Source organism: Chlorocebus sabaeus, chromosome 21 (genome assembly GCF_047675955.1).
Source record: "Chlorocebus sabaeus isolate Y175 chromosome 21, mChlSab1.0.hap1, whole genome shotgun sequence".
NCBI lineage: Eukaryota > Metazoa > Chordata > Mammalia > Primates > Cercopithecidae > Chlorocebus > Chlorocebus sabaeus.
The window spans coordinates 55,725,070-55,751,849 of NC_132924.1; the positions used below are offsets into that span (position 1 = coordinate 55,725,070).

The 26,780-nt window shown below is 39.3% G+C and overlaps 1 protein-coding gene across 1 annotated transcript in view; it reads right to left on the reverse strand.

Annotated features, from left to right (window-relative positions):
* SDHAF3 (succinate dehydrogenase complex assembly factor 3) overlaps window positions 1-21,997 on the reverse strand; it is an 81,201-nt gene extending 59,204 nt beyond the window's left edge. Inside the window, exon 1 of the mRNA XM_007982096.3 lies at window positions 21,744-21,997. Coding sequence (XP_007980287.1) covers window positions 21,744-21,917 — 174 coding nt within the window. The 5' untranslated portion in view covers window positions 21,918-21,997. The remainder of the gene's footprint in view (window positions 1-21,743) is intronic.
* Between the last annotated feature and the right edge of the window lie 4,783 nt (window positions 21,998-26,780).

The following is a 26,780-nucleotide window of genomic DNA, read 5'->3' on the forward strand; positions in this document are numbered from 1 at the left end:
GATGCCTGTAATCCCAGCACTTTGGGAGGCGGAGGTGGGTGGATCACTTGAGGTCAGGAGTTCAAGACCAGCCTGGTCAACATGGTGAAACCCCCTTTCTACTAAAAATACAAAAATTAGCCAGATGTGGTGGCGTGCACCTGTAATCCCAGCTACTCAGGAGACTGAGGTGGGACAATCGCTTGAACCCAGGAGGGAGAGTTTGCAGCAGTGAGCCAAGATCACGCCACTACACTCCAGCCTGGGCGACAGAGGGAGACTCTGCCCAAAAAAAAAAAAAAAAAAAAAAGAATTTTAGAAGAAAATAATCCTGAAAAGTTGTTCCTTCTTCCTGAGAGAAGATAGTGGTGTTCATTTGTACCTTAAGGAAATTCCATGCAGATACTCCATTTCATTTTCTTTCTAAGACTCAGCAGTTATGACTCTTCTAGGTCTTTTCCACTTCAAGATCTTAAATTCCTTAAATACTCTCCTTTTCTCTTCCCTACTTTAGGCACTTAAAACACTACATTAAATAGGAAAAGAAACAGGAGTATTAAGCTACTTTAACTTGTACTGAATAATTAGAAACTAGAGATGCTTGATACTAGTTTTATAAAGACAAAAAGCTTATTAATAGCCAAATAGAAAAAAAAAAAAAAAAGTAAAAACTGAACCAGCTATGCATACGATCATAGGCCTAATGGGTTGACAGTATTATCTACATAGAGACATGAATTTAAGTGCTTGGAATAAGCCTAATGCCCTAAATTCTCATATATTTATAAAATACAATTTCAGAATTTAACACTTTGTTTAAATTATTAATCTTTATAAACACTACAATTCGGGCCAGGCGCAGTGGCTCACGCCTGTAATCCTAGCACTTTGGGAGGTCGAGGTAGGTGGATCACGAGGTCAGGAGCTTGAGACCAGCCTGGCCAATATAGTGAAACAGTGTCTCTACTAAAAATACAAAAAGTTAGCCAGGCGTGGTGATATGCGCCTATAATCCCAGCTACTCGGGAGGCTGAGGCAGGAGAATCACTTGAACTTGGGAGGCAGAGGGTGGACTGACCGAGATAGCGCCACTGCACTTCAGCCCAGGCAACAGTGCAAGAATTCTCTCTCAAAAAAAAAAATAATAAAAAAAAAAAAATAAGACTACAGTTCACACATTTGATTGTTCAACTTTTTATCCAGCTGTGGTAATTAGCATATTTGGTCTTTGTCAAAAAATAATCACTCATTTTTCTTTTGGCGGGAAAAAGACTTACTGAACACCTATTATAACATACTACTCTCCCAGTAATTTTACAAAGTAGAACATTGTTTGTATCCTCAATGAACTTACCATCAACTAGTGGCAAAAAGGTGTATATAAGTAACTATAATATAATGTAGATAACATTAAGTACCAAAATAGACTAATCCCAGCACTTTGGGAGGCCGAGGCGGGCGGATCACGAGTGCAGGAGATCAAGACCATCCTGGCTAACACGGTGAAACCACGTCTCTACTAAAAACACAAAAACTTAGCCAGGCATGGTGACAGGCGCCTGTAGTCTCAGTTACTCGGGAGGCTGAGGCGGGAGAATGGCGTGAACCCGGGAGGCGCAGCTGGCAGTGAGCTGAGATTGCACCACTGCCCTCTAGCCTGGGTGACACAGCAAGACTCTGTCTCAAAAAAAAAAAAAAAAAAAAAAAAAGTACCAAAACAGAAAAATACAATTTGAGAGAAATTAAAAGACATAGAGATTTCTTTCCATTTGAAGAATTAATCAGTTAAGAATTGACAGCACCATATGAAGGCTGTTTTGAAAGACACTTTAGGGTTTGGCCATGCAGAAAAAGACAGTAAAACATTTCAGCCAAATGAACAGCCAGAGTCAAAACAACTTGAGGCCACTTTCAGAGAGCAATGCTCAGTTAAATGACTAGAACACAGAATTTATGACAAAGAACATTTAGATAAAGGTACGAAAAATACATTCGGGCCAGATTTTGCAGTTTTGAATGTCACGTTAAAGAGAGGTCAATGGGAAAACACTGATCGGTTTTGACAAGGGTAATAAAATGATCAAAGTTGTACTTTATAAGGTGACAGTTAAAAGAGACTAAAGGCAAGATTATTTATGAAATAACTGCAAACATCCAGAGGTACTGACCACTGGAATGGAGATAACAGGTCAGAGTTCTGATACTGTAAAGGAAAACAGAATCAACAGGATTTGGCAACTAATAGCATACAGAAGGTAAGAAAGAAGAAAGACTTAGTTAAGAATAATAAAATTACGAAATTTGTTTTCAGAGCACTCTTATCTGGAATTCTTGTCTCCTTCCTGTCAACCTACTTCCTACCCCACATTGACAGCAGCAGGAGGCAGACAAATGCCTAGGCAGATAGGGGCAGGTCCACAGTGAAACCTTAATTTCAAACCAAAGAGTTTAAAGCCTAAAAGTCAAGCTATGAGTCTCAGATAAATCTACAGGCCAGACTGAGAACCTCTCTTTCCGTCTGGTGCCCTTTCCTCTGATTGATCCTTACCTTCACCTATTTTACATATACCCACCCTTCCCTAACTGGCTTTTTTATACTGTCAGGCCTACCTTTGAGTGGTGCCTTTGTTTTAGCCTTTTTTGCATACTCACAAACCAATCAGCATACACTCCCCCATTCTGAGCCCATAAAAGCCCCAGACTCAGCCATATTTTGGAAATGCCCATCTCCAGGTGTGGGGTACTACCCACCTTCAGGTGGGGGACCACTCACTTTGAGTCCCCTCTCTGCTGAGACCTGTTCTGTTGTTCAACAAAACTCTTCTCTGCTCTTCTCACCCTTTGGTTGTCAGTGCAACCTCATTCTTCCTGGACACAGGACAAGAACTAAGGAACCACCGAACACAGGTAGGAAAAAGGCTGTAACACTGTGGCCTTCTGTCGGCACTGGGCAGCCACCCCATGCACTGGGAAGCAGCGGCAGGGCCGGGCCAGCCCCGGAGGCACTGGCACAGCAGGGCAGTGGGACTGAATGAGCCGTAACACAGGCAGGCTGGGGAACACTTGGTCCAGACACAGGCTGAGTGTGGATCCTGTGGCAAGCACATGATCTGGGGCAGAGTGCAAGCCAGGAGTGGTCCAATGGGCCTAGTGGGTAGGCGCCTCCTGCAGTGAGCCTGGGCACAAGCGAGGATCAGATGCAGGTGTCGCTGGCCACAGAGGTTTCCTGCTGGCAAAGCAGCATGAAAAAAATACCATGTCAACATTAAAGCTAAAATATCTAATATTTATTGAGCACTTACTATGTGTAAGGCACTGGGCAACTATTATGCATATACTATCTTATTTAATCCTTAACCTTAGAGGTAAGTACTGCTGCTATGCCCATTTTACTGATGAGGAAACCAAGGCTTAGAATAACCCAAGGTCACAGAGTAAGTGGCTAGATGTTAACCAGTGTCAGATAATTATTAAAAGTGTTAGTCATATTAAATTTAAAATGGAATCTCTCACATGGGTATACATATTTTTAAAATAAACTCAAAGATAAAATGACCTTCAAAAGCCAATGAGGGCTGGGCAGTGGTGGCTCATGCCTGTAATCCTAGAACTTTGGGAGGCCAAGACAGGTGGATCACCTGAGGTGAGGAGTTCGAAACCAGCCTGGTCAACATCTCTACTAAAAACACATAAAAAATTAGCCGGGTGTGGTGGCAGGCACCTGTAATCCCATCTACTCAGGAGGCTGAGGCAGGAGAATTGCTTAAACCTGGGAAGCGGATGTTGCAGTGAGCTGAGATTGCACCACTGCACTCCAGCCTGGGGAACAAAGAAAGACTCCGTTTAAAAAAAAAAAAAAAAAAAAAAGCCAGTAGGGCTTGGCACAGTGGCTCACACCTGTGATGCTGCACTTTGGGAGGCCAAGGCAGGTGGATCACTTGAGGTCAGGAGTTCGAGACTAGCCTGGCCAACACGGTGAAACCTACTAAAAACACAAAATTAGCTGGGTGTGGTGCCACTTGCCTGTAATCCCAGCTACTCGGGAGGCTGAGGCAGGAGAATTGCTCGGACCCAGGAGACAGAGGTTGTGGTGAGCCAAGATGGCGCCACTGCCCTCCAGCCTGGGCAACAAAACAAAACTCCATCTATTTAAAAAAAAAAAAAAAACAAATGGAATGAGGGTATATGAAAGAATGGCAAGTGACATGGTAGATATATTGAATAGATAATCATAAATTCAATAGCTAAGAAAAAGATACTCTTTCCCTCTTGTACTCACACTCCAAATCACTGTCACACTGCCAAAAGACCAGCATTCACAACAATTATTCTTTAAGACACAATGGGTCTCACCCTCTCATATACTGATATGTGGCAGGCTCATAAAGTCCTTAAAGATCCTGACTGTATTAATATCTGTAATCCCTAAAAAAGAGTAGACATTGAATAATTGAGTAAACAACTGAACTCAGTTGGGCTGCTTCTGTCTAGTCCTCTCCGACATAGTGTGAAAACCCTCACACAGTTCAAGGCCTACATTCTGAATAATTTCTCCATGTCCTTGACTTGAACTTCATCCTGAAATCTCTGCTCCTGACCTGTTGTTTCCTTTCTAGTTTTGAACTTAATAATGTCCTGTGCATTATCCTTGACTCTCAACTTGTTAAAGTCATGGACAAATATAGCTGGCCTGATTTATATTACAAGTGTTTCTCCTAGTTCCTAGGAAATTTCCAAGAGTTCCCTAACCTTACACAGACTCCCTTCTCAGTTATCAGGGAAAGGATTTAATTTCCATGGGCTCTAACAGAACCATGTTAGATCATGAAAGGGTTCTCCTTTGACTGACAATCTAAATCTAGTAGGCTATGCAGAGGATGTGAGAGATGTAGATAAGTTCCCAATGTTCTCAGCTTCAGTTTGTATATACTTTCCCAAAGAAAGAATGTAATAAATAGTAGTGAGGCTCCCAGACAGCCCTGAAAAGCAAACCACCACCACCAACAACAAAAAACCCTATATTTAAAGAAAACGGTGCAATTAAATATTACACAATAGGAATCACATTCTATTTTATATTTTCAGTATAAATCTACCATTTTATATTAAGGACTAGATCACTTTTTATGGCTAATTCAAGCATTCAAACTAAGAAGATGAATTATCATTACTATCTTCCAAGTATTAAGCAGAGCAATAAATTGCTGGGTATTAAACTATAGTAAGAAGTGAACAAACATTATATTTAAATGCACAATATACATCTATTTCTATAACTACAGACTAAGTTAAAGCAAAATAATGTCAGATTCCAGTTATGCTTTTAAAAGCGAAAAAAATACTGAATAACTTTTTAAACTTTGCAAAACTTCACACTACCTGTTACTATTCAAGAAAATACACTTTAAAAATGTACTGTAGTTCAATCTTACACAAACTCTTGCCACCACCTTAATTTAGGCTGTAAATATTTTGATAGCATTTTGTTAAAAAGAGTGGAACTAAAATAAAATAATATGGCAGGTCTTACTTATTGAATGTACCAAATCTGAATTCTTCACATGAAACATAAATTTTCTTTTCAGATACATGCATCAAGATTTCTAGACATAACCTATTTAAAACAAATTTGATTTATGCAAATACAGGTTTACACAAAGAAACAAATTACAGGTTGATAATTCACTTTTCAAAAGGATTCACAAAAGAACTCTTTTAATTAGTAAGTTTGCCAATATACCTAAAAGTTATATTTAAAAAAAAAATCAGTTTATAAACAACTCTTCGGAAATACACTCAAGGGTATTAATTACAGTTAGTCACAAGAGCATCAAGCTTCAGAAACTCCTATCAGTCTTTGTCTCAATAGCTGGACAAATATGGCAGGTGAAACCAAATACATTAACTGAAAATGGCATAGAAATGCATATTTAAGATAGCCTCTGATAAATACATTTATATCTATCCTAACAATCATGAATCTACCAAATTCTTCTTTAAAAATATACACAGGGACTAGGCCAGGCAAGGTGGCTTACGCCTGTAATTCCAGCACTTTGGGAGGCCAAGGCGGGCGGATCATGAGGTCAGGAGATCGAGACCATCCTGGGTAACATGGTGAAACCCCATCTCTACTAAAAATACAAAAAATTAGCCGGGCGGGGTGGCGGGCGCCTGTAGTCCCAGCTACTTGGGAGGCTGAGGCAGGAGAATGGTATGAACCCGGGAGGCGGAGCTTGCCGTGAGCCAAGATTGAGCCACTGCACTCCAGTCTGAGCCACAGAGTGAGACTCCATCTCAAAAAAAAAATATATATATATATATATACACACACACACACACACACACACATATATATACAGGGACTAGCAAATAATGCAGTCAATATGACTAAAGGTGACCCCAAGAAACCAATGGGCTAAGAATTACTTTCCCTTCTTTGTACAGGCCATAAGTACAAAAAGAAAAATCCAGAGATCCCCATTAGTGTTGCAGGTATTTTTGTTTGTTTGTTTGTTTGTTTTTGAGAGGGAGTCTCGCTCTGCCGCCCAGGCTGGAGTGCAGTGGCAATCTCGGCTCACTGCAAGCTCTGCCTCCCGGGTTCATGCCATTCTCCTGTCTCAGCCTCCCCAGTAGCTGGGACTACAGGCACCCGCCACCACGCCTGGGTAATTTTTCTATTTTTAGTAGAGACGGGGTTTCATGTGTTACCCAGGATGGTCTTGATCTCCTGACCTCGTGATTCACCCGCCTCCGCCTCCCAAAGTGCTCAGATTACAGGTGTGAGCCACCGCACCTGGCCTAGTTGTTGCAGGTTTTTAAGAAGTGCTCTCACAGGTCGGAGACAACGTCTAAGAAAGGAAATCTAAATTTGATTATCTGGAAATGAAGCATTTTGGAGCAGCTAAGAGAGGCAGGAAGAAGGATCCTAATGTCCACAAACTATCACTGCCAGCTAGCTTCTTGTTCTGTTTAGAGTTGTATCCTAAGAACAAATCCACAAACACTGGCATCTTAACTGAAGACCAAAATTAGGTATGATGTAGAGTAACCTTACTGATAACAAAAAGTAGCCTTACAATATTAAGGGGGTAAAGCTAAATGAGAAATATGACAAAGATGTAGCCACTTCAGGAAAATCTGACAGTGCAAAGGAGAAAGCTAAAGTTCCGGGGGGTGGGGGAAGAGGAGTAGGATGAACAGGGTGACAGACAGGAGAAAGAAAGGTTTAAGCAAGAGGATAAGAAGAAGAAATAAAACTGAGCATCTCTTTCCATGTAAATTCCAGAGCAGGGAAAACATCATAATACACCTCTCTGAAAATGTGTCTCTGACCTTACTAGATTTAATTACAAAATTAGAATATGATCACATGGCACTTTCTAAAAGTGTTCTGAAAATCTTAGGTACATTAAACAGTCGGGGTGTTATAAGCACCCAGAAACTGTATCAAACTTGGAAAAATTTCCAAACATTTTAAAGAACGTCTTCTCAGCTGGGTGAGGTGGCTCACACCTGTAATCCCAGCACTTTGAGAGGCCAAGGCAGGCGGGTCATCTGAGGTCAGGAATTCAAGACCAGCCTGGCCAACACGGTGAAACCCTGTCTCTACTAAAAATACAAAAATTAGCCAGGCATGGTGGCAGATACTTGTAATACCAGCTACTTGCAGGGCTGAGGCAGGAGAATCACATGAACCTGGGAGGTGGAGATTGCAGTGAGCCGAGATCATGCCACTGCACTCCAGCCTGGGCAACATAGCAAGACTCCGTCTCAAAAACAAAAGAAGTTCTTTTCACTCTATGCATCTTTCTCTTAGCCTTATAAAAGCATTTAATGATATTCACAGCATTTTTCTTTTCAAGTGGTGTTCATTCTGGTTATTCACCAGTAATCCAGAGTTATCAGTTATATATATCTATAGCTTATAAAATAAATAAATCACATAGACAAACTCTTGAGGCCCATGATTGGAAGTGTGAGGCAATAAACACGTTACTTTTTGGAGGGGCCACATTCAAGGTATATGCTGTGAAGTCAGACCCGCTGAGGCTGCAGCTGGCAGCCATCTCACCCATGTAGCTGCTGTAGCTGTTTCTGCAGGTATGTGTTTGCTATATCATCTGCTGCCATTTTGAGCTTTGGAAAGGGGGCATGGAGTCAGTTGCATGAAAAGTGTATGGATTTGTTTTTAAGTGGGATAGTTTTTAAACAAACTATAGACCTTTTCATCAGTAAAGAGTCATTGTACCAAAGTCCAGAAAACGTTCCTACTTAACCTCTGATATGTACAATAATACTCTGGTTTTGGTCTTAGGTTTTTGTGTGTTTATAACAATGAAATGTCTTTTAAAGGAAAATAAATCATACTATTTTTAAATTTTTTGAATAAAACATAAACATTTTAGTGTTTTAGAGCTCTGAAAGCAAAGTACAATTTACTTTAGAGATGCTTTGAGTTACACTGACATAGGAGTAAAGAAGAGCAACAACTTGTAAGTGAGGCAAATATCATTCTCCCTCCTCTGGGGTTAAGCTAATTAAATTTACACACAAAGAGAAGAATCTGAAATTTTTCGGGCCTAGGAAAAACAAGCAAGAAGTAGTTTAATCCATTAACATGTGTAAGAGTAACAATGATACCTCAACAGAAAGAAGGTGGTTAACATAAAAATAAAGGACTGAGGGCAAACTTATAATATACATTCAGTACTGTTCAGGAAAAAAGGGCAATGAAGCTGTAGAACCCACAAAAATAATCACTAAAGGGATGTTTTCTACTGCAGACACAGTGAGGCCTGATGAAAAAAGCTCTCATGCCTACCTACTCCCTGTCATTTTAATTCCATGTTTACCAGGCAACCTTCTAAACACTAATTCAGTTTTCCAGAAAGCTTAATAGAGGTCCACAACTCCCTGAAGTCAAAGAAGTTCTTAAAAACAAAAGCTCTTTCAGAATTTATCTGGCAGCAAATCCTGACATAAATGTACATAAAGTCTTTATTTACTCCACTTACTGTGAATATTCAAATTTTTTCTGCAGATATACTAACGTATTTGATTACAGTACCACCCTAGATCCCACTCGATGTTTCTTAAAATTCACTAAATACTATTTCTTCACTTTCTAATATCTAAAAAAATACATGATTCTGAGACATATCTGAAAAGGTATCCCCCCCTACCCCTGGAAGTAAATACAAATATTCTAACTCCTGGAAATGAGAGCCCTCTTCACTAGCCCCCACTCCCCTAGCAGCAGAAAAAATAAATCATTCTTCTTCTTTATACTTCAATGTTATATAAATTTAAGTAATGTGAGTCTGCTGCCAAGAATCTGATCATTTCTGGTTATGTTGGTAAAGTCCAACTCCGGACTACAAGATCAATTACCAGACCCTGTATGATCACAATCAAGGTGGCACATACCTATCTAGAATCTCTTTCTGAAGCCTACTGGTTTCTAAGCTAAGGGGAGCCTGTTTGTCTTCCACCCTCCCTGACTGATGTGTCAGAAGACAAACCAACAGTTAACCTATATCCCCTCTCAATCCTACCTCACTGACAGCCTTCATTCACCTTCCACAAAACATAGGGGAAAAAGGTAAAAAATTAAAATAGAATACAGTTACTACATGGTAACTTAATTTTTATCAAATTAAGTTAGTGGAAAATCATTGAATATTTAAGTATGATCTCTAAGAAATTAAACGTAAGATTCTTCATGTTGCTTAACAAGACATAATACTAGACCAGATAGATGACACTGATGACAGGTACCAAATAGATAATCATGATGATTTTCTGATCTCGGTTTAGAGTCCTAAAGATTCCAAATATTTTTTCTAATGGCTAAGTAAAAAAGAAATATTTAGATAAATTTTGAATCTACACATTTAGATTTTCATTTATTTCATTTAGAAAACTCAACAAGAAATCATACAAAATATATATATATGACATTAGCATTTATTAAACATGAAGAAGTCTGAGTTGAACCTACAAAATTTTAAAAGCAAAATTAGGAAATGTATATATAAGGTGCTAGTAGCTGACTCACTGAGCATGTCTGCCTCAAGTCCTCTGTGAAATACGACTGGTAAAAATATTAAGTATATCCAGTGCATTTTAAAAATTATCCTTAATAACTTTCTTATAATTACCAAAGTAACACCTGATATTTGCAGAGAATCAAGAAAATCTGAGGTACACAGAAGAAAATTACAATCATTCTTAATCTTATCATCCAAAGATAAAGTTTATATGTAATTATGTTACAGTTTTTCCATGTTATTAGTTCTTCTGAAACACTATTTCTAATAACTGCATACTAACCCATCCATCATGTGGCTATAATTTCATTATTCTATCATTGGATATTTACAGTAATTTAAAATTCTCACTTTACTATAGATATGCAACACAGCAATTAACATCTTTGTACGTAAATCACAGAATGACCTATTAGAGTCTCTTTTGCCCATTTCTTTTAGTAAAGCTTTAAGTTTTTTCCTATTGAGCTAAATAAGTTCTTTTCATATTAATGTGGCCAATCACATATTAATCCTAAACATTCCATTTGTCTTTATACTTCAACCACGCCATTTGATTCAATAGTTTAACTCACCTCATAATATAATCACATCTTAAGAGGTAAAAAGGAACTTTTGGTCCAACCCTAATTCAGGGGCAAAATATTATTTTCCCTCTTGAGACAACTAAGGCCCAAAGAAACCTTTCAAAAAATAGTATGTGCCTGATTATTAAGAAAGTTTAACAGTTACAGCCTAGCAATTTCCATTCTCATCTCACTACTGAAAGCAATCTTTCAAATAGAAATATCAGGCAATTAGCACTTCAGGCTAACAGTGTAGAAGGGCTTATAATAAAAAGCAATGTACTCTTTTCTGTGTATCTCCTCTGAGGACATTTTTTGTTTTATTTTGGTCTCTTTCATGTTTCAAATGTCTTGAGAATTTTGGTTATCTGTCCACATTTATGAATAAAGCAATAAGAAACTAACCAAGAACTATACATATAGATAGGCTTGTTGATTGGGAAATTACTTTTAGGGTTAATCTTGCCTGTATTTGCTTTCCGCTCCTGATTTCCTACCTAACCTGGTGTTTGAGTTCACTCGGTTTTGGCAGCTTGGCTATCTCTTTAGGTGTATTCTCTGTATTCTGAACTGTGGCCTCCTCTGTCTGCTTTGCTTCATTATTTACACTGTTCTTCTGCTTTCCATCTTCAGAAAATCTGTTGAAATTGCTTGGCTGCTAATGGCTCCATTCTTGTTCTCTAGTCATTATGGATTATTCCTTTTAAAAATTGTTTTACTACTAGTTTAGTCTGGCTTTGGAAGGGAGAGGAGATAAAAAATAAGCTCTTGTGATATCCCTAGTCTGCCATCTTTACTTGGAAATCCTTTCATGTTAAAGATGAAGAAAGAAAGGCCTATGGAAGTAAAATGACTTGTTTGATATTGATGCAGGATTTTTTCACTGTCCTGTTGCCAGCCGGAAATCTTCTCTGGCAGGTAGCACCCCTGCCCAGGCCTCACCCCTGCCTCGGCTCACGCTGCCAGCCTGGCTCCCATGTCTACTGAGGGTGAGCCAGGCACAGAGCAGCAAGGGATATGTGAGCAAGCGAGTGCGGGATCTAGCCATGGTGCACAGCCAGGTGTGCCGGCTGCTGTGGTGGGTCTGTGGTGGGGTGGGCAGCTCCAGGCACTGGCTTCGTGCGAGGCTGTGGCTGGACCAGGCATACCACAGTGGTTTCCACCTTGGGTGCCAGCATCAGGATGAGGGGAAGGCAGTGGTGCCTGAAAACTTGGAGATGCCAGCAATTGTTGCGCCCCAAAGGGGGCGTTACAGCACGTGAAACCTCGTCTTTACTAAAAATATAAAAACTAGTTGGGTGTGGTGGTGGATGCCTGTAATCCCAGCTACTCGGGAGGCTGAGGCAGGAGAACTGCTTGAACCCAGAAGGAGGTTTCAGTGAGCCCACACAGTGCCACCACACTCCAGTCTCGGCGACAGAGGGAGACTCAGTCTCAAAAAAAAAGGAAAAAAAACTTGATGTAGAAAACATGTATGTGTGACAAATCACCATTGAATAAACCATCACAAAAACACCAACGAGTAAAAAGCAGAATTAACAATCTGACTGAGACCCAATTGACCCACTCATACTTGAGAGACATATCCCTGAAACATACAATCCATTCACTAAACAGAGAAGCAATTCATTCCTTTTCTCCTGCAAGCTAAAACTATAAATCAAGATGTTCAAAAGCAACAAAATTAGGTCCACAAATTAGGTAAGAGAAGCGTACATTTATAAAACCTAGCCAAATATCCATCCAATCCTAATTATATTAAGAAAACTCTAAATATAGGTGACATGCCACTTAATACATTTGTATGTGTGATACATACATACAAATGATGATCCACTTCAAAATCATATATAAGAAAAAGACATCCCATGAGAGTTACAAAGGGATGGCTACCTGAAGTCTGAAGCATTTCCTCCTGTCGAACAAATGCGACAAAATGAGAAAGAAAATGTTATGATATCTAAATTATCACACAAATACAAAGAATTGAACATAATCAAGTAAGAGCAGTTACAGTCAGTCCGTGATACCGGGATCATTGCCTTTACTTGAAGGGAAGAAAAAGAAAATGGATTCTCTTGGATGTGGCAAGATGGCCATATAGGTACAGCTCCAGAAGGCAGCTCCAAGTGAGACCAACACAGAAGGCGGGTGATTTCCACATTTCCAACTAAGGTACCCTGTTCATCTCACTGGGACTGGTTAGGCAGTGGGTGCAGCCCATGTAGGGCAAGCAGAAGCAGGGTGGGGTGTTGCCTCACCCGGGAAGTGCAAGGAGCGGGGAGAGGTGAGGGGACTCTCTTTCCCAGCCAAGGGAAGCCATGAGGGACTGTGCTATCTGGCCCAGATACTATGCTTTTCCCATGGTTTCTGTAATCTGAAGACTAGGAGATTCCCTGGTGTGCCTACACCACCAAGGCCCTGGGTTTCAAGCTCAAAGCTGGATGGCTATTCAGGCAGACACCGAGCTAGCTGCAGGTTTGTTTTTTTATTTCCATACTCCAGTGGTGCCTGGAACCTGGGCGAGACAGAACCGTTCACTCGCCTGGAAAGGGGGCTAAAGCCAGGGAACCAAGTGGTCTGGCTCAGTAGGTACCACTCCCATGAAGGCCAGCAAGCTAAGGGCCACTGGCTTGAAATTCTGGCTGCCAGCACAAGTCTGAAGTTGACCTGGGCTAACAGAGCTTGGTGGGGGGACGGGCATCCACCATTACTGAGGCTTGAGTAGGCTCTTTTCCCCTGACGGTACTAAGGACTGGGAGGAACTCAACATAATGCAACAAAGCGGCTGTGGCCAAACTGCCACTCTAGATTCTTCCTCACTGGGCAGGGCATCTCTGAAAGAAAGGCAGCAGCCCCAGTCAGGGGCTTACATATAAAACTCCCATCTCCCTGGGATAGAGCACCTGGGGGAAGCAGCACCTGTGGGCATAGCTTCAGCAGACTTAAAAATTCCTGCCTGCCAGCTCTGAAGAGAGCAGTGGATGCTGACAAGGAGGGCTTTCCCAGGACGGTGCTTGAGCTCCACTAAGGGACAAACTGCCTACTCAACTGGGTCCCTGACCCTCATGCCTCCTGACTGGAAGAGACCTCCCAACAAGGGTTGACAGACACCTCATACAAGAGAGCTCTGGCTGGCATCAGGCCAGTGCCCCTCTGGGACGAAGCTTCAGGAGGAAGGAGCAGGCGGCAATCTTTGCTGTTCTGCAACCTCTGCTGGTGATACCCAGGCAAACAGGGTCTGGAGTAGACCTCCAGCAAACTGCAGCAGACCTGCAGAAGAGGGGCCTGTTAGAAGAAAAACAAACAAACAGAAGGCAGCAACACGAACATCAACAAAAAAGACCCTCACACAAAACCCTATCCAAAGTAAATCCATGAAGATGAGGAAACACCAGCACAAAAATGCTGAAAATTTCAAAAATCAGAATGCCTCTTCTCCTCCAAACGATCACAACTCCTCTCCAGCAAGGACACAAAACTGAATGGAGAATGACTTTGATGAACTGACAGAAGTAGGCTTCAGAAGGTGGGTAATAACAAACTCCTCTAGGCTAAAGGAGCATGTTGTAACCCAATGCAACGAAGCTAAGAACTCTGACAAAAGGTTACAGGAACTGCTAACTAAAACAACCAGTTTAGAGAAGAATATAAATGACCTGATGGAGATGAAAAACACAGCATGAAAACTTCATGAAGCATACACAAGTATCAAGAGCCAAATCAATAAAGAGGCAGAAAGGATATCAGAGACTGAAGATCAACTTACTGAAATAAGGTGTGGAGACGATATTAGAGAAAAAAGAATGAAAAGGAATGAACAAAGAATCCAAGAAATATGGGACTATGTGAAAAGACCAAGACTATGATTGACTGAGGTTCCTGAAAGTGGTTTCTTTGAAACCAACGAGAACAAGGAGACAATGTACCGGAATCTCTGGGACACAGCTAAAGCAGTGTTTAGAGGGAAATTTATAGCACTAAATGCCCACATTGGAAAGTGCGAAAGACCTAAAATCAACACCCTACAGTCACAATGAAAAGAACTAGAGAAGCAAGAGCAAACAAATTCAAAAGCTAGCAGAAGACAAGAAATAACTGAGATCAGAGCAGAACTGAAGGAGACAGAGACCTGAAAAACCCTTTAAAAAAAAATCAATGAATTGGAGCTGATTTTTTGAAAAGACTAACTAAATAGACTGCTGACCAGACTAACAAAAAAGAAAAGAGAGAAGAATCAAATAGACACAATCAAAATGATAAAGCATTCCCTTTGAAAACCAGTACTAGACAACGATGACCTTTCTCACCACTCCTATTCAATGTAGTATTGGAAGTTCTGGCCAGAGCAATCAGACAAGAGAAAGAAATAAAGGGTATCCAAATAGGAAGAGAGGAAGTCAAATTGTCTATTTGCAGATGACATGATTGTATATTTAGAAAATCCCATCTCAGCCCAAAAACTCCTTAAGCTGATAAACAACTTCAGCAAAGTCTCAGGATATGAAATCAATGTGCAAAAATTGCAAGCATTCCTATACATCAATAATAGATAAGCAGGGAGTCAAATCAGGAGTGAACTCCCATTCACAATTGCTACAAAGAAAATAAAATACCTAGGAATACAACTTACATGAGACACAAAGGACCTCTTCAAGGAGAACTACAAACCACTGCTCAAAGAAGTAAGAGAGGAAACAAATGGAAAAACCTTCCATGCTCATGGATGGGAAGAATCAATATTGTGAAAACGGCCATACTGCTGAAAGTAATTTATACGTTCAGTGCTATTCCTATCAAGCTACCATTGACTTTCTTCACATAACTAGAAAAAAAATTACTTTGAATTTCATATGGAACCAAAAAAGAGCCCGCATAGCCAAAACAATCCTAAGCAAAAATAACAAGGCTGAAGGCATCACGCTACCTGACTTCAAACTATACTACAAGGCTACAGTAACCAAAAGAGCTTGGTACTGGTATCAAAACAGACATATAGATGAATGGAACAAAACAGAGGCCTCAGAAATAACACCACACATCTACAATCATCTCATCTTTGACAAACCTGACAAAAACATGCAATGTGGAAAGGATTCCCTATTTAATAAACGGTGCTGGGAAAACTGGCTAGCCATATGCAGAAAACAGAAACTGGACTCCTTCCTTACGCCTTAAGACCAACTCAAGATGGATTAAAGACTTAAACGTAAAATCTAAAACCAAAAAACCCTAGAAAAAAACCTAGGCAATACCATTCAGGACACAGGCATGGGCAAAGACTTCATGATTAAAACACCAAAAGCAATGGCAACAAAAACCAAAATTGACAAATGGGATCTACTTAAATTAAAGAGCTTCTGCTCAGCAAAAGAAACTATCATCAGAGTGAACAGGCAACCTACAGAATGGGAGAAAATTTTTGCAATATATCCATTTGACAAAGGGCTAATATCCAGAATCTACAAAAGGAACTTAAATTTACAAGGAAAAAAAAAAAAACCCATCAAAAAGTGGGCAAAGGATATGAACACACACTTCTCAAAAAAAAAGACATTTATGCTGCCAACAAACATGAAAAAAAGCTCATCATCACTGGTCATTAGAGAAATGCAAATCAAAACCACAATGACATACCGTCTCATGCCAATTAGAATGGCAATCATTAAAAAGTCAGGAAACAATAGATGCTGGAGAGGATGTGGAGAAATATAAACACTTTTTACGCTGTTGGTAGGAGTGTAAATTACTTCAACCATTGTGGAAGACAGTGTGGTGATTCCTCAAGGATCTGGAACCAGAAATACCGTTTGACCCAGCAATTCCACTACCAGGTATATACTCAAAGGATTATAAATCATTCTACTATAAAGACACATGCACATGTACGTTTACTGCAGCACTATTTACAATAGCAAAGACTTGGAACCAACCCAAATGCCCATCAATGATAGGCTGGATAGAGAAAATGTGGAACATATATACCATGGAATACTATGCAGCCATAAAAAAGCATGAGTTTATGTCCTTTGCTGGGACATGGATGAAGCTGGAAACCATCATCCTCAGCAAACTAATACAAGAACAGAAAACTAAACACCACATGTTCTTACTCATAAGTGGGAACTGAACAATGAGAACACATGGACATAGGGAGAGGAACATCACACACCCGGGCCTTTCAGGGGGTGGGGGAAAAGAGGAGGTAGGAGCATTAGGACAAATACCAAATGCATGCATGGCTTAAAACCTACATGATGGGTTGATAGGTGTAGCAAACCACCATCGTACATGTATACCTATGTAACAAACCTGCACGTTCAGCACATGTATCCCAGAACTTAAAATAAAATTTAAAAAAGTAAAAAAGTACTTCCTTTGTAGCAGTAACTAGGAACAAATACAGATGGGAAAAAAAAAAAGAAAAAAGATAAAGAAAAATTCTAGCACTATATGACTACTTTCATTCTCTCAACTCCTAAATGTTAATGTTTTATCTTTGACCAACTTCCCCAACACTATAACCAAAAGGGGCACTTCCACCCACATCTGTGGTCCACCAACTACAGGTAGTAACTTCCAAATCTCCATCTCCAGCCACAATCTGTCTCCTGAGTATCGGACCAACATACATCTCTCTGAACATCTTCACTTAACTGTTCCATGAGAATGTTTAGCACAAAGCACACCAAATTGAACTCATTCCCAATCTGCTCCTCCTATATGACTATTCTGGTTACTGGTATCATGCTCCAAACTCGGGAGTTATCCATTCTGTTTTCTTCTCCTTCACTAATACTGTATTAGTCAACAAGTCAAGTTCCACTCTACTTTAAAAGAAAAAAAGAAAAAATTTTCATACATCTATATCCTCCATTTTCAAGGCCTCTGTCTTGGTTTAGACATATACCTATTTGAGACTCGGATTACTACATCCATCTACTAACAGTTCTCCCTACTTTCAATCTGGTTTTTACTTCAATTATTCCTCTATGTTGCTGCCAACATGATCTTTCTAGAATACAATGTATATCATTTCCACCATTTAAGAAGTTTTCAATGATTCAAAATAAAAACTTAAAACCCTTAGCAGAATATCCTGTCTCCTGCCACCTCTTTAGCTTTATTTCTTCCTCATCTTCCTTGTAAAACACTAAATTCCAAACACAACACTGCAGTTCCTGGAAAAAAGTCATACTGTTTCTTACCTCGATGCCTCTGCATATGTTATTCCCTCTTTCTAGAAGGTTCTCTTTTTGACATGGTAAATTTGACCTACTCAAGACTTAACCATCTTGTATAGCTTTCAACTTCCTCCATTTCTCCTTGATCCCACAGCATTTAATAGACACTCATACTATATTACAATTGTCTATCCTTTTCTACTAAACTTTGAACACTGTGAAAGTGAAAATACATTTATTATTCATTTTTGTGTCCTAAATGCCTAGCACATTGTCTGGAAATAGCAAATGATCAAAACTATCTGAAAAATGTTTATGCCTTTTCCTAGAAACAAAACACTTAAAAAACATTCCCCAACAGACACAGAACAAAACAAGTATTTAAGAAAAACAACAGGAACTAGGCAAGAGGCAACTGAGAAAAATAAATGGGAAAGAAAAAGAAAAATTAAACACATGAAGTCTCTTCAGGTAGCTCCTGAGAGCACACTCTTGCATGCTCTTTGTCTCATATTCTCTCACCAACATGTTTTATCTATTTAATCTTCAATGCTTATTCTGATTTCCTAGAAAGTAAGTGGTAGGCACAGAGAGAAAAATAGAAAGCCTTACTTAAATCAACTATTCCTCAAAAATGAGCACAGTCAGAACTTTTAAAATGCCATAGTAAGACCCCTGATCTATGGAGTCTCAATTTCACTTCTAATAGTTACCTCCTAAGAGTTGAGATTACAATGCACATTTTACAAACCAGTTATCGTACATTCTCCCTTAATAGATTCCCAAAAACTCTTCCTGAACTTTATTTTTTCTCTTATAGAGAGAAATTATATAAATTCCCTATTTACTCTGTAAACATGCTTTTACATTTATATACTTAAAATACTTTCCTTCCACATTGCCCCAATTGGTCCTTGAACAAAAACTTCTCCCAGCTGAATTCTCTCTACTACTATATTGCCAGGTTTCCAGGATCACAAATGAAAGGAACTAGAGAACTCTCTTCCAAATACGGGGCCTCTAGTGTTCTTGATCCCTTTCTTTTCTTCAGTGGTAACTTACCCAACATTGTTCACTGATGTAAAACAAATTCAGAATCCATTCAAGTTCACAATTAAGTTTAGATGTGTGTGAGGGACTGGGATTGTGTAGACCAGACTGTACATAACATATAAAGTTAGAAGTCCACAATAGTTACTCTTAGTTTGATGTAAACGTAACCATTAAGTAATATTCAAACAACAGGTGCCAAGTTTGTAATGAGCACTAACTGAAAAATAAAGGCATAAAAATCCATGTCATATCTAGCAGTATCTAGTATAACAGTCATAAATTAGATGTTTTGAAGAACATGTAGGGGAAAAAAAGACTTGGAAGTCTTAAATATATTACTCTCTGGTGATAAAACTTCTCTAGCCAGGTTTTTTTCCCCCCCAATCATTAGCTCTTCTCTAGCCCTACTCTTTCAAAAAGACCAGTTCTTCAAGTATCTTTCTTGGTAGGATCCAACCTACCACGTCTAACTCCCAGGCTTAGGTTAAGCTGCCTTGCAACTGTGATAATTACGTTATCCAAAGAGATCACTATGTTTAAATTTATCTTTACCCAGCTGCCCCAATTCATTAATTCCAGTAGATCAACAATGGTCCGGGAAGACAGGAAAACTGTTCTCTACAGACGTATGTCAACTAATAAATTCAAACGGAATGAGGGAAACAAAAGAACCACCATTGGAACGCAATGGCAAAATCCATCAATGAATGCTAAGATTAGTAGTCATCTGCAAGCCTGAGAGTACCTACTCCCAAATATGTATTAATTTCAAAAGGGAAATAGTAAGTTTACAGTAGAGACACCAGGCGGATTATTACTTTAACCAAGTGATCACAGTTATCATCACCAGTAAGAAGTCATGTTAATATCACGTGACCTCTGACATTAAGTGTTGAGAAGAACACTTCAGCCCCTGTGGTATTCTCAGTAATGTGTAACATCAATTAAACCATGAGAAAACACCAGACAAACTCAAATTGAGAGGCATTCCACAAAGTTAAGAGACCAGTACTTTTCAAAAAATTATCAAGGTAATGAAAGATAGGAAGACGAGGAACTCTCACAGAATGGAGATTAAGGAAAAAGAATGACTAAATGCATTGTAGAATCCCCATTGGATCCTGGAACAGAAAAAGGACATTAGTGAAAGGGCTGGCAAACTGTAAATAAAGCCTGTAGTTAATAGTATATTGTAGCAATGTGAATTTCTTGCTTTTGATCACTGTACCCTGATAATGTAAGATGCTAACATAGGGGGAAACAGGATGTAGGGAACTCTGTACTGTCTTTCTAACTCTCCTGTATGTCTAAAATTATTCCAAGAGTTTTAAAAAGCTCAATTCCAGTTACCAAGCCTACTAGGTCAACTAACGCATTTTTTATTTATGCAGTTCTTTTTTATACCCTCTTTCTCTCCTACAACCTATTATCAATTTTTTTCTGAGTTGCTACTCTTTCCTACTTTTTCCCTAAAAGGCTTCCAAGTGTTTACGTTTTAAGACTTCTCAAAATAACCTTATTTCCTCCCAACAGAGAGCTACTCTCCTTCCTGTACGGCCACAAAATGACCTACCTTAAAAGACGTAAAATACTTTAATACAGTATCTTATAGCTTCGTAACAATTAGCAATACAAAAGTGCTTGTAAATACATTTACATATGTAAATTTTGAGATGCATAAACACTATTTTATAGATGAGAAAATAAGACCAGAAAAATTAAGTGATTGACACTTAATAAATGTCAGAGACTGAATCTGAATCCAGTTCTTCAGGCTCCAAAACCAAATTACCTTATTAAAATAAAATGCTCTGTACCTGAAAAGCTTCAACTTCCTTGGCTTCAGGCAAGCGAATTACATCAAACAGACCATGATTTTCAAGGAAGTTCTAAATTTTCCGATTGTTCTAAATGTCGCTCTTAAAAGCTTCAATAATTATACAAATAAGAATTCTGGAAATCATTGCAAATTTTGTGCTCACCCTAACCATTCTTTTGATTTTTTTAAAAAAGCAGACTTTAGTCAACTCCCCTTCAACTTTTTAGGCCGAAGAATCGCTCACCTCTCCTTTCATACCAGCTCCAACTCATGCTTTCAAATATCTGAGCTGTCATTCCAATTTCTAATTCCATTCATTTCTTTATATTTGCAAATGAAAACTTGGGGCAGTCCTGCAGGGCCCCGAGCCCCACGAAATACTCTGAATATCTTTTGTCCTTCACTCAAAAAAACAAAAAAAAAGTCAAACGACTTATTGCTAATGCATGTGTCTGTTTAACATTTAGCGCAACGGTGCTGGGCGATGTAACACTGACTTGAGACCTCAGAGGAAACAACTTTCACCTGACTTAACTGGCACCAGCATTTTTCTCCTTCACAGTTTGTAATCTCCTGCCTTTTGTAATCTATAATCTTTTTCATGTTACCTGATTTCTATATCAGCCAAGTGAGAAAATTATTTAAACCAAACCAAAACAGCTGAGATTAAAGAAATCATAAATTACGGAAATAAGCCTTTAAATTTGAAAACTAGTAAGAGAAGCATTAATTTATTAATGGGCGCTTACTATGTGCAAAGGCACTTAAAAGAACAAAAAGCTCCTGAGGTCTTTGAGCACTTAACGACGACTTGCTCATTTTTGTGACCTCCTACCCTCACCCTTCCAGCACCTGGCATCTGCAGGCGCTGAAAAGTTGAACTGAATTGGGGATGCTGAAGTAACAGGATATGCTCCGGTGAGAAACCCGTGGGAGAAACTTTGAAAGTGTTATCGAACAGCATTACGCTGTTTAATTCAAACAGAACAGGTTGCTGCTCTGTTTAACCCCGCATGGGGGACTGGAACGAGAAACCGGGACACCGAGGGACCCCAAAGGTCTTGGGCAGAGAAAAGGGGGCGTCACTTGCCTCCCATTCCTGCAAGAAACGCTGGGCCTCGTCAGAACCAACGCTCTTATGTCTCCTAAATTCGTCTTTCACGTACTGGTCGCCCAGGGCTTTGAGGTCCGGAGGCAGAACACGGTGCAGCTGCAAGACGCGCTTGTACAATGCCCGGACTCGAGAAACGTGCGGCCCCGGCATAGCGCCGCGGGTCAAGCGGTGACTACGCCTGCGCAGAGGGACAACACGTTCCAGCCCTTCTGCGAAATTGCGTATTAGTGAACCGGAAGGTAGACGAAAGAGGGTGCGCGACCTCTATCCGGTTTGGTCCGTTCCAGAATCAGGTCCTTCCGGAAACCCAAGCTCCGATGCGGGCGAAAAACGGGTCAGTCCTTCTCTAGGAGGGGCGTGGCCCTCGTGGAGTCGCGCCTGCGCCTCGTCGTGGCTTCTTCTGGGCAGCGTACTGGCGACACAGGCCTTGAAAGAGGAAGGTCAGTCGTGGGCAGTTGTCACTTCTCAGTCCCACTCCACTGTCTTTTTCATGCAACTTCGTTTCTGTTCCTCCTACCACATTTCTTGTTCCAGTTTGTTTTTTTCTGGTTTCCTTCGGAGTCAAAGAACATGTGTAATAAATACCTCTTTCAAGAGCCAACACTTGTGAAAATGTGAGAAAACATTCTGCCAAAGAATTAATTTAAAAAGGAATTAATTGAGCCAGAAGAGAGTAGAAAGGGTCCACAAAGCATTGGATAATCAATGCTCAAAAATGGCAGATGCTGGGTGAAGGAGAAGCCAAGACAAGTGGTTAGCCCTTGAAAAGTGGAATAAAGCAATAACAGTGAGAATAATGACAGTTAACCTTTACTTTATTTTTTTACAAGCTGAACAGTGAGCTACATTTTCAGGACAAAACTTCGTGTTTCCCTGACCAATTCAGGCTGATCAGTGTTGCTCCTGTGGTAAAAATAGTCATGAACTGTAAATAAGATCACAGTTATATTTCTGGCCACCAATCTAGATCACTACACTTCATGCAGACCTTTCCTTTATTCCTTCATGTGTTTCTTTTTTTATATATGTTACTCTGCAAGTGATTTAACCGGTCTGTGCCCAGATTTTCTCACATGTAAATGAGCTGGGTTAGGTAATTTGCAGTGCTTTCCAACTTTACTAATCTCTAACCATGACTTCTCTCAGATTCCCTCCAAAATGTTTTGTAAAGTGAAAGAGAACATGTATCCACTCTTAAATAATTGCTTTAAAATTTTTTTGTTTAAAGAAACGTGGGGTAAATGCCTTAAAATTCTATATGTCACACATCGCCTAAGCCTTTCAGGGCACACAAAATATAATAACCACCTATAGCCATAGGGATGATCAACACGGCAACCGCACTATTCAGCGTACTGCTTCTGTGGACTACCTCACACACAACTAGAAATGGAAGGAGACGGCTAGGGACAATTTTTGACAAGCAGATAAAGAATTTTGAGGTCAAAAGAGATGGAGAGAATTGGTAAATAAGGAAAAGTAAATTAAAGAAGAAGCACCTACATGAAGTGTACTGAATTGTTACTTTGTATTATACTCTTGTCTTGACTAAAACGTTGAAAATAAGTCTTGCTTGCAAATAATGCCAAAGCATTTTTCTCTCAAACCGAAGTGAGAAAGGAGTGGGGAGGGGGAGAAACATAACAAAAGATTTGGAAACTGCTTACATCATGAGATAAGAACACAACGTTTTTACGGTGTTGAATTCAGTTGCACAAGTGGCTCAGTTTTCAAATTATAGTTACTCAAATTTCAAGTTCTAAATTATTGAGAACAATGAAAAGTCTGGGACAAGATACATCTTTAACCCAAACAGCTCTCACATGCTTAGAGGCCTAGAGAGATGTACATACCGGATCTAGCCATTGTGACTACCCATAGTCCCCCAAAACAACACTAGAAATTGTCTTTCATTTCCCACCTCACCTTGGAGTCTCAACTTTAGGTACATCATTGTGTGACGATGAAAACTATAAAAAGGAAGGAGTTATTTAACGTTTTTATATGGTATCTGATATGTCTAATTATTGAAATGCAGTGGTAAGATAGAAGATAGTCTTAAAACCACAATTTCAAGCTTAAACATACTGTTCAAGGAATTAGAAAAGTAAATACATTCATGGAAAGTTCATTCTCTGAAAGTCAATTTAGAAAGCATAATAGTCTTTAGTATTTTTCTGAATTTCTGAAACAAGTTACATAAAAAATATCAAAGAGAAACTTAATGTGTTTGTATCTGGAGAGAAAAATCAAACCAAAAGGAATGTTTTTAAATGTTTATAATTGTTGATTATTGAGAACAGAAAATCAACTGAAAGTCCAAATAAAATGTTATATTTTATAATTTAAAATATTAATGATATACTATAGGAAAAAAAATGACCATTGCTTCAGAAGCTGAAAAACATTTGACAAATTTAACACCCATTCCTGATTTTAAAATAATGATAATAGCCAGGCGCGGTGGCTCACACCTGTAATCCCAGCACTTTGGGAGGCTGAGGTGGGCGGATCATGAGGTCATGAGATCAAGACCATCCTGGCTAACACGGTGAAACCCCGTCTCTACTAAAAATAGAAAAACAATTAGCCGGCCGTGGTGGCGGGCACCTGTAGTCCCAGCTACTTGAGAGGCTGAGGCAGGAGAATGGCGTGAACCCCGGAGGCAGAGCTTGCAGTGAGCCAAGATCTCGCCACTGCACTCCAGCCCGGGCGACAGAGTAAGACTCCGTCTCCAAAAATAATAAGAAGAATAATAATAATAGTTAAAAAAATAGAAATCAATGAATTCTGCAACACAGAAGCCAGCATCTTAGTTGATAGAAAAACATCTGACAAAGTAGGCAAAATTTTGTATTAAAAGGGAATGGAAAAAAATCCATATACAGCTGACCCTTAAAGAATGCAAGGGTTAGGGATGCCAGTTAAAAATTCGCATATAACTTCTGACTCCCCCAAAACATAACTACTGTGCAAAAAGGATAAACTAAAAACCGCATTATCTTGTTCAGTTGATTATATTATTCAAATTTTCTATACTTTCTCTTTTGCCTCCTTGATCTTTCCATTTCAGTAAGTAGAGCTTTGGATTCACCCACTGTTGATCAGAAGCCTTATTAATTCTGTAAACAGTTGATTAACACATATTATATGTGTATTATATACTGTGTTCTTATGATAAAGTAAGCTACAGAGAAGAAAATGTTAAGAAAATCACAAGGAAGAGAAAATACATTTACAGTACTGTACTATATTTATTAATGCCATAAGTTTATGTCATCTGTTTCCAAGATGAATTGTATGTCAGAAATGGCTGGCAACCAGAGGTGCAGACCTCAATCTATGGTATATATCAAGCGATTTAACTTTCTCTTTTAATGTCATGACTTTTTTCTGCTTCTTGGGAGTACTTCCAGCATTGCTAGTGGGACTTCACATGGGTCCCTTGGTGTTATTCAAGGTTTACTCTACTGCACTGGATGCAATAAAAAATGTGCAAGAACTGTGACAAATCTTTTTTACTGGGATATGCAGTTTACTGGAGAGATGAACTGTTCACGCAGAGATTATTAGCATCACACAGTGATTTTTTTGTTTGTTTTTTGTTTCTGTTTTTTTGAGACGGAGACTCCCTCTGTCACCCAGGCTGGAGTCCAATGGCATGATCTCGGCTCACTGCAACCTTCGCCTCCCGGGTTCAAGCGATTCTCCTGCCTCAGCCTCCCCAGTAGCTGGGACTACAGGCATGTGCCACCACACCCAGCTAATTTTTGTATTTTTAGTAGAGATGGGGTTTCACCGTGTTATCCAGGATGGTCTTGATCTCCTGACAACGTGATCCGCCCACCTCGGCCTCCCCAAGTGCTGGGATTACAGGCATGAGCCTCTACACCTGGTCCTAGCATTACACAGTGTTTTAAGCAGATACTTGCAAACCTGAGCTCACCAAAATAGCAACAGGAGGTGGCTATGAAATTATTACAGTATAACAGTATGAACCACCATTAATTTTATGCCGTTATGATTTAATACTACACCTTTATGTTTGTTTACATTTCTCTATGCTGTGAATGGCCCCATATACTGTCTGTTCGTATGTGTAAGTTTTGATAAATTTTAGTTTTTTCTAATAGATTTGCATATATTTTATGGTAAGAAATGATAAAAGTAAACTAGTATTTGCATTGTATTTTATGAATTTATGACATACCTCACATTTTCTTAATTTTTTAATATTTTTAGGATGTGCAATTTGTGAGTTTTGTCAAACTGTCACAAATCTCCAAAAATTTTTCAATGTATTTTTTTTTAATCCACATGTAAGTGGATCCGTGCAGTTCAAACTCATGTTGTTCAAGGGTCAACTGTATTTCCTTAGCTGTGCAAAAAGAATAAACTAAAAACTGCATTATCTGGTTCAGTTGATTATATTATTCAAATTTTCTATACTTACTCTTTTTTTTTTTTTTTTGCCTCCTCGATCTTTCCATTTCAGTAAGTAGAGCTTTGGATTCACCCAGTATGACTGTGGATTTGTCAGTTTCTCCACATGAATGTATTTGTTTTTGGTTTGTGGTTTTGGGAACTATGTTGTTAGACACATTAAGACTTATGTATATGATTGTTATACTTTATTATACCTTTCAATAACATAAAATAGTTCAAGTTCCTTTCAGTATTTTTGTCATAAATTATATTTTATCTGGCCAGGTATGGTGGCTCACGCCTGTAATCCCAGCCCTTTGGGAGTCCGAGGTGGGCGGATCATAAGGTCAGGAGTTCCAGACCAGTCTGGCCAACATGGTGAAACCCCATCTCTACTAAAAATACAAAAAATTAGCCGGGCATGGTGACACCTACCTGTAATTCCAACTACTCAGGAGGGTGAGGCAGGGGAATTGCTTGAACCCGGGAGATGGAGGTTGCAGTGAGCCAAGATCGTGCCACTGCACTCCAGCCTGGATGACAGAGCGAGACTCAATCTCAAACAAACAAAAAATTATTTTTTATCTG